We start from the raw sequence: 14,162 nt of genomic DNA, 5'->3' as shown, positions 1-14,162 counted from the left end.
AAGGAACTACAGACCCTCAACTTAGAATTAATGAACTCTACATACAAATATGCAATAATTTGACATCTAGGATGTGCAATTCCATTCCTAGTAAAATGGTCAAACTTATTTTCTCACTAGTGTCGAAAAATACTCAAGGCTTGACTATCCACCAAGTTCGACATATCCATATACCCATTTTGATTATGGGTACAACAAGCTATACGCTCCCAATTGCTTTGTACATGAACTTTAAATTTATTTACAGGGATGTAGGTTTCCCACTCAACATTGTGTTGAGAATTAAGGATTCAAGGGACTATCATTGTGATGAGTATTAAGGATTCAACAGACAGAGGTCCGGATCCAATTATATGATGAAAGTTAGAGAGATTGAGGGCCAATTTGGGGTTGACGTGTTTTTTTTCTAAAAAAAAAACAATTGCTTCTCCGTGCTTTAAGAATAATCATTTGTAAAATAAAGCAGTTGAGCGTTTGATAAATTGTATTTTTTTTAAGTGCTTGAATATGAAAAGCAATGTAAAAGTGTTTGGTAAATTTCAATGTAAAAATGATATTGTGATAGAATTATATATAAAGACAAAACTAGACATGGTAGTGGATGTGGTGACAAGGATATCGGTGCTAGGGGTTGTAGCAATCATGGCAGCGCCAATGATGGGGGTGGTGCCAATAATAGGTTGTGGTGGTTAGGGTGTAGAGGTAGCAGTGGTGGCATTAGTAGTGTAGTTGTTTAGGTGTGGAGGTAGAGTGCTGGCAACAGTGGTGGTGGCGATTGTAGCGTTGTTGGTTGTGGTAGGATGGTGGTGGTGATGGCAGCAATGGAGTGATGATGGTAGTTGCAGTCGTAGGTGGTGGCGACGATAGGGATGGCGATAGTAGTGGCAAGAGCAGTGGCAGTAGTGTTGGGGCCGATAATGACGATGGTGATGACAGTAACAATTGTAAGGGTATAGTGGTGGTGCTAATAAACTTTTGTTGCTACTAGTGGCTGTATTGGTTGGGTTGTGGAGGTTACAATGGTGGTGGTGGCAATGGTGCCGTTTGTGGTTGTGGTGGTAGAAGTGGTGACAATTATGGTAACAATTACGACAACGATGGTGAAGATAATGGCAGTTATGGTTGTGGCGCTAGTGATGGCGCTTATGGTTGTGGTGATGGTAGTGATGGTGGTAGTGGTGGTGACGGTTGTAGTAGCAGTGGTATGGTGGTGGTAATGGTAGTGGTGATTTAAGGTTAGTAGTTGTAGTGGTAGGTGGTGGCAGTTATTTTGTTCTCCAAGAGAGAAATGTATGTAGAAGGATAAATAACGTCATTTTTAAAACTTAATAAGGATATTACATGAAAGAAAAATATTCATGAAAGACTGAACTCTATTTTTTTTATTAAAGTAACTTTCAAAAAGAATCTACAAGCTGCTTCTAAAAGCTGATATCTGGAGGTTATTGCTTTAAAAATAAACATGATATTTTATTTTATCAAACACTTTTTTGTTGCTTAAGTTTAAAGTGGCATGTCACTTAGTACTACGATCTAGTGGTATTCATTTTCACTTGTAAGTGAGAGGTCTTATGTTTGATTCTCGACAAAGGCAAATTTGAACCACATTATTGCTAGCTCATTGTAAGGCTTAACCTACTTCCCCACTCCCTTAGTTTAGATAATATCGTTTGTTAAAAAAAAAAAAAATCTTTAAAGTGAAATAATTTTTGGTGAAAAAACAAAACCAAGCAAACCCTGCATGTCCTAGCCTCTTAAAAATTCATCATCATAATATTGATTTAATGACATAGTAATTAAAAGGGTAATACTAGAGAGATCATCTTAAATCATATTTTGTAAACTATATTACGTAGTCATTGATAATTAGATTATTACTTAAAAAATTAGTCTACCTAGCATTACTTATAATTAAATTCATAATCTTGTAGTGGAGTTAGATAATATAGAAAGTCATACGCTTTTAATTGATTAGCAAATATAGGTAATTGAATTGATCTTCCAAATGCACATGCCGTGTAATAGAGAGAAAGTAGAAAGATGAGATTATTGAATTAATAACCAAAGCAAACCAACATCCGTTCATGGTGGATGTCTTACAAGCATATTCCACATCTCCTCTTTTCTACTTTCATCGTCTGGCAACGCAGCAAAGTGTAGAACACTTATTTTTCCTCATCAATTAATGAATCTGCAAGAAAAGCTAAAATATTATAAGAAATGTTGTGAAAGATAAGTAATTAGTATTATCAGTGCAAAAGCTTCAACAAGAAATATAGAGAGCATAATCTCCAAAGAATACTTGTTTTTCTCCCCTCCTTTGATCTTGTAGTTTTGTGTGACTCTCTTTATGTCTGTATTATCTAAAAATCAAAATTAAGAATACATTCGTATGACCGTTGGAAATAAAATATAGAAAAAAATAAAATAAAGAGAAATATACAGAGACGAGAGATTATGAGGAGAAATCAAAATGTGCTTTCGTTCTCATCAGAAGTCTATTATGTTGATAAATTTTATTCCATGTTTGATTGAGCTGATAAATTCGCTTCTCAAACTAACCTTTGTTGCAAATAAAATAAAATAAAATAATTAAATTGAGGGTTAAAGAAAGTTGTTATTTGGAAATCGACCCGCAGGTCCGAGGGTACTTTGGTCATAAAACTTCTTGAGATTTGAGGTTTGCTTTTGCCATGAAAAAGAAAGATAGAAAGAAAGAAAGTTGGCTTCTGAATCGGAAGGAAAGTGGGGCCCACAATCACGTTTCTATTGCTACTCCAACATCATTTTAGGTTTATTACGGGGACAAAAGCATAGAGAATCTAAATATAAAAGTAACTATTCACATCGTTTTCGAAACTACTTAATTTCGAAAATAAAATATTTAATTACTTAATTTAGAATAATGTTAAAAAGATTAAATTTGTAAATAAAATTTATAAATTAAATAATGTGTCACCTAGGAATAAGCACTTTATATTTAATCTCCGTAGCATTATCCTGTTAGTTTATGCACACATTTTTTTTTAGTCTGACCTTTAAGTCTGCTTTTGATTTTTCAATCGAATCATTTAAGAAAAAAAGCGTGCAAAGAATAAAAAGTGTAGAAATTTTCTAATTAAAAACCAAAGGCTGGTATCAATAAAAAGTTTCATAAAAATATTTCAGAAAAAAAAATATTTAAATTGGAAGCATTTGAGTGTGTGGGAGCAGCGAGAAGGATTTATACTTTTATTTATGACTCCAACAGAAAAGGTTGAAACGGCCCACAAGGAATCGAAGAAAGTTTGCCACGTGGCGAGCATGCAATGGGTCTGTTGAGGGAAGGAATCCTGATTTGTGAGAGCTCAGGTAGGAGCGAAACAGTTAAGCTTTTTCTCAGATAGTGAGTGGGGAGTGAGTGCTTTTTCAGCATTTTTGTCAGAATATTTTGGATTATTGGTTTGCTTAAAAAATAAAAGCAATGAATAATTCCAAAACTTTTCTCATCAATAATTGGGGTATTCTTGGGCAGTGCCTTTTTTAGTAATTTTGTCAGATTTTTTTTAGAGTAATTTGATCTGAAGAACAGAAAAGCATTGATATTTTCAAGCCCTTTCTTATTAATACTTGTTAGATTTTTGTGCACAACATTTCTACGTACAGTTGAGATCAATTGTCAAGGACTCAACTTGTTCTTCATTCCACATGTTTAATTTCTTTATCATTGAAATATTGTCCATTTTTTTGTTTCTCTTCCTTTTTGTGTAAGTTTTTTAATCCGAAATGTTAGCGATTTTCATTAAAGGTTAAAACACAATTATAACACGATTACAAAGAGGGTGCCAAATTGAGTACATTTTTTTAGTGACCAAATCATTGATCTGAAAAGAGAAAAACATAGCAAACAAACATAATAAATTCCCTACATGGCCACCACAAGCAACACGATTTACAAGAACTATTAGTGCAAATCTGCCACAATAGATTAGTGGTGGCAAATTCAAGACTGAGGAACCCACAAAGCCATCATGAAGTTGAGGCCACACAATCGCTAGGATGCTTGTGGCTTATCTCTAATAAGAAAAACAGGGCATCTCATTACGAAAACGCGTATTTACGTTAGTTCATTATATATTTACGTAAATGGTTTCGTTTCTAGGTGAAACACATCGCAAGGATCTTCAATGCCTGCGAGGCGGGTTCAACCCGAATACATGTCTTGTGAGTGGGTCTTTGCATTTAAATATATTTAGTTTCCATTTATATATTTAATAAAGAATTTTCTGCACTATGCCTATATTAGATTAACATTATAAGAAATAGCTCATTAACGGAGTATGAAATTATGCTACGTCCTATGGGATGCATATGTATGCAGTGGCGAAGCCAGAAATTCTCGAGGGGAGGGGCAAAATTTAAAAAGTTCAGGGTCCCAAAAAAATGTGAACATTCATTCGAGGTCTAAGTCTAGGATTTGCAAGAAGATTATTTGCACTACCCATAATATTCATAGAAGAATTTGCACTAACCAAAATATTCAAAAGAGGATTTGGACTACTCAAAATAGTCAAAGTAGGGTTTGAACAACAATATTATTTGAATGATGATTTAGCACCGTTTCTTGTTGTATCGTCCTATTACTTAACTGTATAATTAGCAAAGTTTTAAAGGATGTTAAGCTCTAGTCAGGTGAGGAACATGACTTTACACTTAGGCGAGGACCTAGGCAAATTTGAATAAATTTATTATATACCGTATAAATAATTGGCTATTTATTATATACCATATAATATCATAAAAACATCGATTATAAAACATATAATATAAAAATATTGACAAATTTTCTATATTACTTTGTTGAATTTGATGGTAAGAGAAAAAAAAAACAAATAATTACGAGTTCGTAATATTTTACAAATTATTTTTTAAAGCTCGTATAAATTTATAGTGAATTTTAAGATAAATAACAGTAGCAAACAAGTGGCTTAAAAAATATTGAAAGAGTGGTCAAATTAATTGGACAATAATTAAAAAACAAAAAAAATTCTAATATAAATAAGTAATAGCAAGTTAGGTGGCACAAATTGATTGGCCAATAGTTAACAAAATTGTAATTGCACATCGGTGGGATGGGGGAGAGAGAAAGTCTCTCTCTTTTTCCTTTCTCTTCTTCTTCGTCAGACAGAACCTCTCAATTTGCAAAAGCTGCAAATTGTAGATCTTTGTTCCTCCCTTCTTGGAAAAAAGAGAGCTCGCGATCAGCCCGTGGTGCGATAGAGCAAGGAAACTCAAAACACCAGAAACCACACGAAATTTCATCACTTCTGACGAGACCGAAGGGGCGGAAACATCGCTTCTGAGCTTGATTTCCGGCAAGAGGAGTGGCGACTGCCATTCCTCGCCCTCACGTAGCTTCGCCACTGTATGTATGCGTATTATTATGGGATGCCTTAATAATATTTATGGCCATGAATAGTATTATGTTGACTAGAATTATCGATTTATCGTGCATGATCATACTCATGTCATTGCCCATCGTGCATGCTACATGGTGTTAGTAATCGCCTAGGCTAGAGCCAGTCTTCATGTGTATGTTCACATCTCACCGTACACTCACTTTGGATCCATTATAGGTGCCAATCCTTTCCTAAATTGTTATAGGCAATTAGGACTCGTATAGGACCCATATAGCGCCAGTCTTCACGTGATTGTAGTACTATAGTGTAAATCATTATTACATCGAGTCATGTTCATGCCAGAATACCTCTACATGAACTCTTGTGTCAGTATATGTCGATGAGCACCCGATATTAAATGTTCATTTATGCGAGATATTGTGATTACTAGTTGTTACATGTCTTATATGCGAATATTGTGTTTCATCATATTTATAAAATATTGCTGTTACGGTAAGTGTTTTCATACTATATGTAGTATATTTTTGGAACTATACTTGTTTAACGACAAGGGGTTATACATTTTCGAAAAGGTTTTTACGAAACTTTATTTTCAGGCCCACTCACCCTTATTTTTTGCCTCTCCAAGTTTTAGTGGCAATGCTCTTGTCAACGAGGATTTATGGCAAATGCTATTATAGGAGATTATTTACGATGGTATAATTCTTATTCTAATTTTACTGTACTTTACTTATGTTCTGAAATCACGTGTGAAATGAGTTCAATCTCACTCACATGCGCACTCTTGTACTTAGTCACTTTTAGGTTTAAATTTAGTCACAATTTTCCATAACACCACACTTTATGACTATGTCACCTTCCTGGTGTCGGCCAGCAGAGCTCGATTTAGAGTCCAGGTCAACATTCCGGGTTGGAGTGTGTCAGCTTCGACCTATTAGAGCCATAATATTCACATGTCTTAGTGTTATTTGCATGGGACACCATCGTGACTCTAAACTTGTGCCATACAAGTTGTTCTCTACTCCCCCACCCAATTAGACACACTTGTCTCAACCTTCCAACTTGCTCCAAACCTTGAGCTAAAATGAGTTTTGGGTTAAACTAATTTTTGGGGAAATTTTAACCCAAGAAATCGGCCAAGGTAAAGCCCCTAGCTTACTCCTACGCGTGGACACACACAGGAAATATGTGAGCCGCAGCTCAACGACGCACGAGATGTAGAGAACACACCAAGACTGACAATGATAGGGCCTCATGCTGACGTCAATGTCGGCCACAATCAATGAGCCTAACAGCTTTTTTTTCGATCCAACAACTGTGATTTTTGGACAATTTAAAAAATACACTAAATCTAACTGTTGAGATCCAGTATTATCAAATCTAACAGCCCAAATTAAATCCAACAACTTAAACAATTTAAAAAAAATTATTTAACTCATATTCAAAAAACTCTATAAATATCTATGTATTTGTTTAACTATCAGAATCTAAATATTTTTAGGTTAAAATGTTCATAAATAAATTAGGATAGTCTAAATAAATTTATTTTTCAAAAGATTATTTTGAAAAAAAAAAGTCTAAAATCATTCTTTTATAATCTCGGGATAAAATTTTAACCAATAATGGTTGGAGAAGAAAAACTGTTTTTGAGTTAAAATCTAAATTTTATGGATTAAAAATTTTAGGTTTCAACCCAAGGGTTGGAGATGGTCTTAGTGTAGATAATATCGTATGTATTGAAAAATATTATCTATATGTGCATGAAATTAATGTGACATTCCTAATTGACATAAACCTAATTAATGAAATTATCTCATTGATTAGGTTAAAAACAAAAATTGGTCATTGATATTTAGTTAATTAGTGAAGATTCAATGATTTTTAACTTTTCTTACAATGATCTATTTATACTAAGGCTACGTTTGGTATGTGGAAAGAAAGTCAAGAAAGTAAAAATGTTGTCTTTCTCATGTTTGGTAAGTTCGGGTTTGGAAAATGATTTCTTGGCCAATGAAAAATAGGGGAGAAAGTGAAGCCCTCCACCCCCTTTGGTATTCAATTTCCTTCCCAATGGAAAAAAGATATTATCATTAATTGCTATATTTTTATGACAAACATGTCATCATTGACAATTAAATGCCCACTGATCTCGAAAAAAGGGAATGTTCTATCTACTTTCGCATCGTTACCAAATACATGAAAGAAATTTTACATTTTCCTTCTCCAAATAAAAGACATGGGTAATCATTTATCAAGAATTCTTTTCCACGTACTAAACGCAACCTAAGGTGTCGAGAATTGAGTTAGGTCGCAAATTGGGCCAACCATAATAATTGGTAACAAACTCACCATCCATGGGAGTAGATCAAATACCTCACACTTACACGTAGAGAAGAATATCACTAGATTCTAGTATAAGGTGGCAAAAAATGAGTTGAATATGAAGTGTTATTATGGGTGTAATTGGCTTTTAAGTTTTTAATAAGGCCAATGTTGTCCTAAATAAACTTAAGAGCCGTTTTGAGAGTTAAATCAAGCTCTCAATGATAGTAGCAATTTGTGATGGTAAAATTTTATCATCTTCAGATTTGATGAAATTATACATACAAAGCAAATTAAAGACATTTCTTACAGCCAAAGCCACACACCCAGTGAGGGGAGGTTGGTCACTAAACCTCCGATGCGTAAATCAGTTTATTTGAAGGGAGAAGGTTGAATTGCGTAATATCAGCTTACCAGAGAATGAACTGGGGATGGGGTATTTATAGGAGCTAGGCTGGGCACATGTGTACGGTTTTACATGCCATGTGTCTACGTTTGATTGGCTAAAGTGTGTCATCTGTTGTGTGGTAACAAAAAAAATTCCACCATTTTACATATTTGACAAAATTTGACCTACAAAACAAATTAAACACATTTGGTTAAGGCCAAAGCCACTCACGTAGAGAGGGATGTTTAGTCAATGAACCTCTGATGCCCAAGTCAGTTTCTCTGAAAAGACAGAGAGAAAGATTTAGGTTGAATTTTAGAGAGTTAACTTCAACTTGCTTGAGAAATGTGTAGAATAGGTATTTACAGGGAGCTAAGATCGGCCACATGTGTAGAGTTTTTCATGCCATATGTCTATGTCCGATTAGCCAGAGTGTGATCCGTTGGATGCAGTGGGAAAATATCTTTAAGATGTTGGAATATCTTAAAGATACTTGAGTATAATCCTTGGTGATATTATTAAATAAATAATAATATATAAGAATTATCTTTAGAGAAGAATGTGATTGTGCTTCTTTGAATAAATAAATACTCTTCAATAAGGAAAGTTTGAAAGGTGGAATTAGTTATTAATTCTACCTTTGATTCTCTTACCTTATTTTCGAGAAATTGTAGTCAGCAGCTGGTAGTTAAACTGCACATGGAACAGATGTATGCCTTACCAATTTAATGAAGGACATTATCATTAACTGTGAATAAAAGTCCATGTATCAGCTCTAGGATTCTCTGAATTATTTTTGGCTCCATACATTGGATCTAGTATGAAAGTATCTTTAAAATTGTTCTAAATTCGTCCTAGGCGGCCTAGGCGGTTCAGGTTTAGTGTTCCACTATTTTTTAGTTTTTTAATTAAATTAATGGTTTTCTGGGTAACCTACCCAAAAAGAACTCATATTATTTCTCTCGCATTTTTGTGTTTCTCTTCTCCCTATCTCATTGAGTACACGCGTTCTCTCTCTTTCTCTCTCGTCTCCCCTCACGCTGACTCTGACTCTGCCTACACTATCTCTTGCAGTTTCCGTCCCCTAGTATGTGATGTCAAATTTAGTTTAATTTGTTGGGTGTAAGTAGCTTAAGTTTTAACTTTCTTAAATTCTCAATACAAGTATAGTTTTTTTAGAGTGTAAGTAGGCCACAATTTATATGTTATATAATAAATTTAATTAAATTCGTCTAGCCCTCCTAGGCCCCGAATTAACCGCCTAGGCGTTAGGCTCCAGCTCATCGCCCGACTAGCACCCAACATCTTTTAGAATCTTGATCTTTAAGATGTTGAAATATCTTAAAGATGCTTGAGAATAAGGGAGTTTTAATGAAAAAGAGCTTCTAAATTTTTTTTATTTAACCAAAAACCACATAATAACTTTATTTAATGAAAATGACTTAAATTTTAATGAAAAAGTAAAAGATTTTATATAATAAAGAAATAAAATTGACGCGTGAGACTTGTACTTCTCCCTTTCTCTCTCTTCCACCCTCCCTGTAACCCCTTTCTTTTCATTCACCCATCACCAACATCTATCCTTTCACACATCACCATCTCTCTCTCCTCTTTCACCCCCCATCATCAACATGTCTCTCCGCTTTCACCCATCACCATTTTCTCTCTCTTTTCTTTCACCCATCACCATCATCTCTTTTTTCTCTCTTTCATGTCATTTCTTCCTTGCTCTCTCATTTTTTAATTTTTTGTTATAAGTTTATTAATAAAAGATATTGTTTCTCAAAAATAATAAATTTCTAAAAAAACTAAAGAAATTCATTCAAGCCATTTTCTTATTATATTTGTCAGCTATTTTATTTTTATTTTTTTAAAATGGTGATACTATTTCTAGAAACAGTTATAACTATTTCTACAAACAGTAACACTATTCTAAACAGTGACACTAATTTCAAAATCGGTGCTACTATTTCTATAACGACGACAATGTTTTTAGAAACAATGACACTATTCTAGAATGGGTGTCAGTATTCTAAACAGTGACACTATTTTTAAAAATAGTGACTCTATTTTTAGAAATATTTTTAGAAAGAGTGACACTATTTTTTGAAAATGTGTCCTTGTTTCTAGAAAAAGTGTCACCGTTATAGATATATCTCTACATATATAAAGGGAGCATGTAACGACCCGTACCTAATTATTATGATTTTTAAAATTTTAAAAAGTGAATTTACGAAAATGCCCTTCAAGGCAAATGCGTTGACTTTTGTTGACTGCCTTGTCGAGTTACGTAAGATTCATTTTCTTCGCGTATCCTCATAGTACTCATTGTTACGAACACATGGGCGTAAAAGGAACATGATTTGGAGTTATAACGAAAGAGATATTAGCGAATGAAGTTGATGGCAAAATTGTAAATCCATTATTTTATGGAATACTCCAGATTTTTGGAGTAAAGTCTTGAAAGCCACGTGTGTGGCCCAGATTAAAGGAAAAAAATGAGGGGCGGTGGTGATCAAAGATAAAGGAGAGAAAGGAGGAAGGAGCCGGACCAATTAGGAAAGTGAGAAAATGAGAAAACCAATGGGAGATAGGAGAGAAATGAGGGGAAACGAGAGGGAAGAGGTACACTGGATCACCTTGATCCATTTCCAACCCGCCGACCCGATTACTTGACCCGGTCCTATCTCCTCTGTTCGAACTCCGTTTTGGGTGATCTTGGTGTCCATGGAAAGCCCTTAACAAGCCCTACATCTCTGCAGTGTTAGATTACCTAATTTCTTTCCCATTTTTCTAGTTCGAAGCCACAAATCTCACGACCTTTCTAGCGGCTTTAATCTTTTTTTCCGGTGACTCCGGCGAGCTTCATCGTTAATGAACACCACCAAAAGACTTCTCTCAACTCCAGAAGCAAGGCCCAAGCCTTGGTTGAGGTGTCAGAGCTTGTTTGGAGGACAAATCAAGAAATACCCAAATTCTAGGGTCCCAGCGAGTTTATGGCAATTTGAGGCTTTTCACAGCCAAATTGGACTTGGCCACATGAGCCGATCGTTCGTGACGCCTTGATGTTTATGTTAGGGAGTTGTAGCGCGGACTTCAGGTGAGTGGGCTTTTGGTTTTTTTATATATACGTATATATCTTTTCTATTTTCCCAGAAATTGTTTTAAATGGATTTACGTTTTTAAATGCCATGTCAATTGCATTGCATTTTAGTATATGTATATTATTGCATGACGCTGCGGACGCCCATGTAAGCTTCAGGTGAGTACATATTGATGATAGTGATTGCATAGTGTATGGTTATGTTTGAATGCATTTAGTGTTCATTATCCTGCACTCCGGTGTTAGTGCTTTGCCCGAGGCCAGGGCCAGCCTTCACATGATCGTTAGATTACTCTTGTTGATGCACAAAATCAATGAGGACTTTGGTACAAGAGAAAGTGTTAAGTTTGTGACATTCGTTAGATTGCTCTGGTCACTAATGTGGATAAGTATATAAAAGGATAGAGACAGGGAAGCAAACACAAGATGTACATGGTTCACCCAGATTGGCCATGCCCACGGAGTAAAGGAGTTCTCATTAATTGTGAAGGGTTTACACAAGTACATAGGTTCAAGATCTCCTTTAATGAGTACTAGTGAATGATTTAGTACAAATGACGTCAGAAAATATTGTGACAGAATGATCTCTATTTATAGAAAAGAGTTTCTAGTTTCATTCTGACATTGACACGTGTTGTGTTGTGATTGGCTTCTGATGTTGACACGTGTCGCGCTATGATTGGCTTCTAATGTCGATACGTGTCGCACTGTGATTGGCCTCCTGGTTAGAGGGAATCTCTTCTGGGTCATTGACAGTATAATGTTGACCCGTGCTAAGTAGTTTCGAGATTGGTCAAGTATGGTATAAACAGTACTCCCCTAAGTTCCCAAGTGATGGAAGCTCCTCAGTTGAGGACTTGTAAGATCCAAGCCATTGAGTAATCACGAAACTTCTAAGTACCGAAGTGTGGTATCATTTTCACTTGCCTTATTTGTCTCATATGTAGATGTGGCATCTTCTTTGGAAGTACTTTTCCTCCATCCAGGGGTGGTATCTTTAACCGATGAAGATGCACAAGGTAATGTATCAATTTCACTTGAAGCTTACTTGTAGTTTCGAGTTTGGTCAAGTGCGATACAAACCTATAGTAGGAATCCCCTAAGTCGTCGAGCTAGGAGATTTGCTGAAGGCGGTAACAGACAAGGTAAGTAATCAGACTTCCAAGCAAGCAACCTGGATCGGAGGTTTGACTTCGGCTTCCGATTGGTTGTTCTCATTCTCTCTGTGTCGTAAATAGCAACAAGGATAAGAAGAAGCAAATGGAGAAGAGATGATATGAGATACTTTTGCTTTTGAAGAAGTAACTTTCCACAGACTTATTCTTGAACTAGGCTGGAGGGTTTTCTGGTTTCCTCCAGAGTATAAGGTCGACTCAAGAATTTGAGGATCAAATCAAGTCATCAAATCTAGAGTATGTTCGACCCTAATGATATGGGATACTTTTGTTGTTGACAAAGTAATGGATTTATCGGCACATGTTCTGTTACGCTTGTCTCCACATGCTTCTTTGTATCCTTCTCACTTGCCCTATCTGTTCCTCAGACAGATGTGGCATCTTCTCTGGAAGCATAAGATGTTAAAGATGAATACTCAAGAGCAATGCCAGGTAAGTAATTAGGCCAGGGGTTCCAAGCAGTCAGTTCCTGACTGGAAGCTTGATTCCAAGTGCTGACTGATTGCTCTCTTTCTCCTTATCTTGCAGGTAAGAACAAGGCCAAAGGAAAAGACAAGGAAAAAGCATGATATGGGATACTCTTTCTTTTAACCTTGATGATATGAGATACTCTTTCTCTGGTGTGGCTTGTTTGCAGAGGTATTATTGGGAGGAAAATAAGCTAAGTATTTCGAAAGACTCTGCTCTGAGTGTCATCTCGGATGTGAAGAAAAGTTGAGCATTTGTTTTATTTGCAAGTCTGCCTGGCTGTGGAGGATGAAGGTCGACATATATAGGAATTGTCCCAACAGCGAGTGGTAACGCTGTTCCTTTACCTTCTCGGTCATAGCAATGTAGTGGGAGCTGCAAGATTCATGTGTTTTAACTTTATCAGAGCACTTTGAAAAAGTGGTATGTGGTATCTGGAAAGCTGATGTTGCATGTGAAGATTACAGACAAGCTTTATCCAAGGAAATCTAGCTCTCAAAGTTCGGAGAGTGATGCCTCTTCGGTTTTTGAACAAGCAATCCTGTTGGGGATCTGGCTCTCGAGATTCGAATAACGGTGCCTCTTCGATTTTTGAGAAAGCATTCCTGTTGGGAGTCTGGCTCTTAAGATTTGGAGAACGGTGCCTCTTCAATTTTTGAGCAAGTAATCATATTGGGAGTCTGGCTCTTGAGATTTTGAGGGCGGTGCCTCTTCGATTTTTGAGCAAGTAATCATGTTGGGAGTTTGGCTCTCGAGATTCGGAGAGCTATGCCTCTTCGATTTTTGAGCAAGCAATCTTGTTGGGAATGTTTTCTCGAATGTGAGTAAAAGTTGGGCATTTTTGCCAATCTGCCTTGCCACGGAGCACGGAGGTTGACACACATAAGGACTTTCCAGTTATCAAGCAGTGGTGTTGTTCCTTTACCCTTATGGGTAATAGTAGGGTAGCTGGACCTTCAAAATTTATATGTCTAAAATTTTTCAGATATCTTTGGCAAAGTTATCTGTGGTATTCGAGGGGCTGATGTTGTGTGTGGGGATTGTCGACATATTTTACTCAGGAAAATCTTATTCTCGAAATCCGGAGAGTGGTGCCTCTTCGATTTTTAAACCAACGGCCCTGTTGCCCTTTCTTTTATAGGGGCACCAATTGTGTGCAAGAAGTACGTTCAGAGAGTTATTACTTCTAGGAATTTTCCCCTTATTTTTGTACTTCAGAGATTTATAGCACCTCATTTCTCCTTCATCATTTCTGAGAATGTCTGGCCCATCTGACCGTTGTTTTGACTTGAACTTTGGTGAAGAGG

At 36.0% G+C, this 14,162-nt stretch overlaps 1 protein-coding gene across 1 annotated transcript; it reads left to right on the top strand.

Annotated features, from left to right (window-relative positions):
- The first annotated feature begins 832 nt into the window (after nucleotides 1-832).
- Nucleotides 833-1,234, top strand: LOC139194978 (uncharacterized). Its single transcript, XM_070820142.1, has 2 exons — nucleotides 833-944; nucleotides 1,014-1,234. The coding sequence occupies exons 1-2, from the start codon at nucleotides 833-835 to the stop codon at nucleotides 1,232-1,234; spliced, it is 333 nt and encodes a 110-aa protein (XP_070676243.1).
- The last annotated feature ends 12,928 nt before the right edge of the window (nucleotides 1,235-14,162 follow it).

Source organism: Malus domestica, chromosome 04, assembly GCF_042453785.1.
Source record: "Malus domestica chromosome 04, GDT2T_hap1".
Taxonomy (NCBI): domain Eukaryota; kingdom Viridiplantae; phylum Streptophyta; class Magnoliopsida; order Rosales; family Rosaceae; genus Malus; species Malus domestica.
The sequence above is the reverse complement of the archived record's forward strand: the minus strand, read 5'-3'. Positions and strand labels throughout refer to the sequence as shown.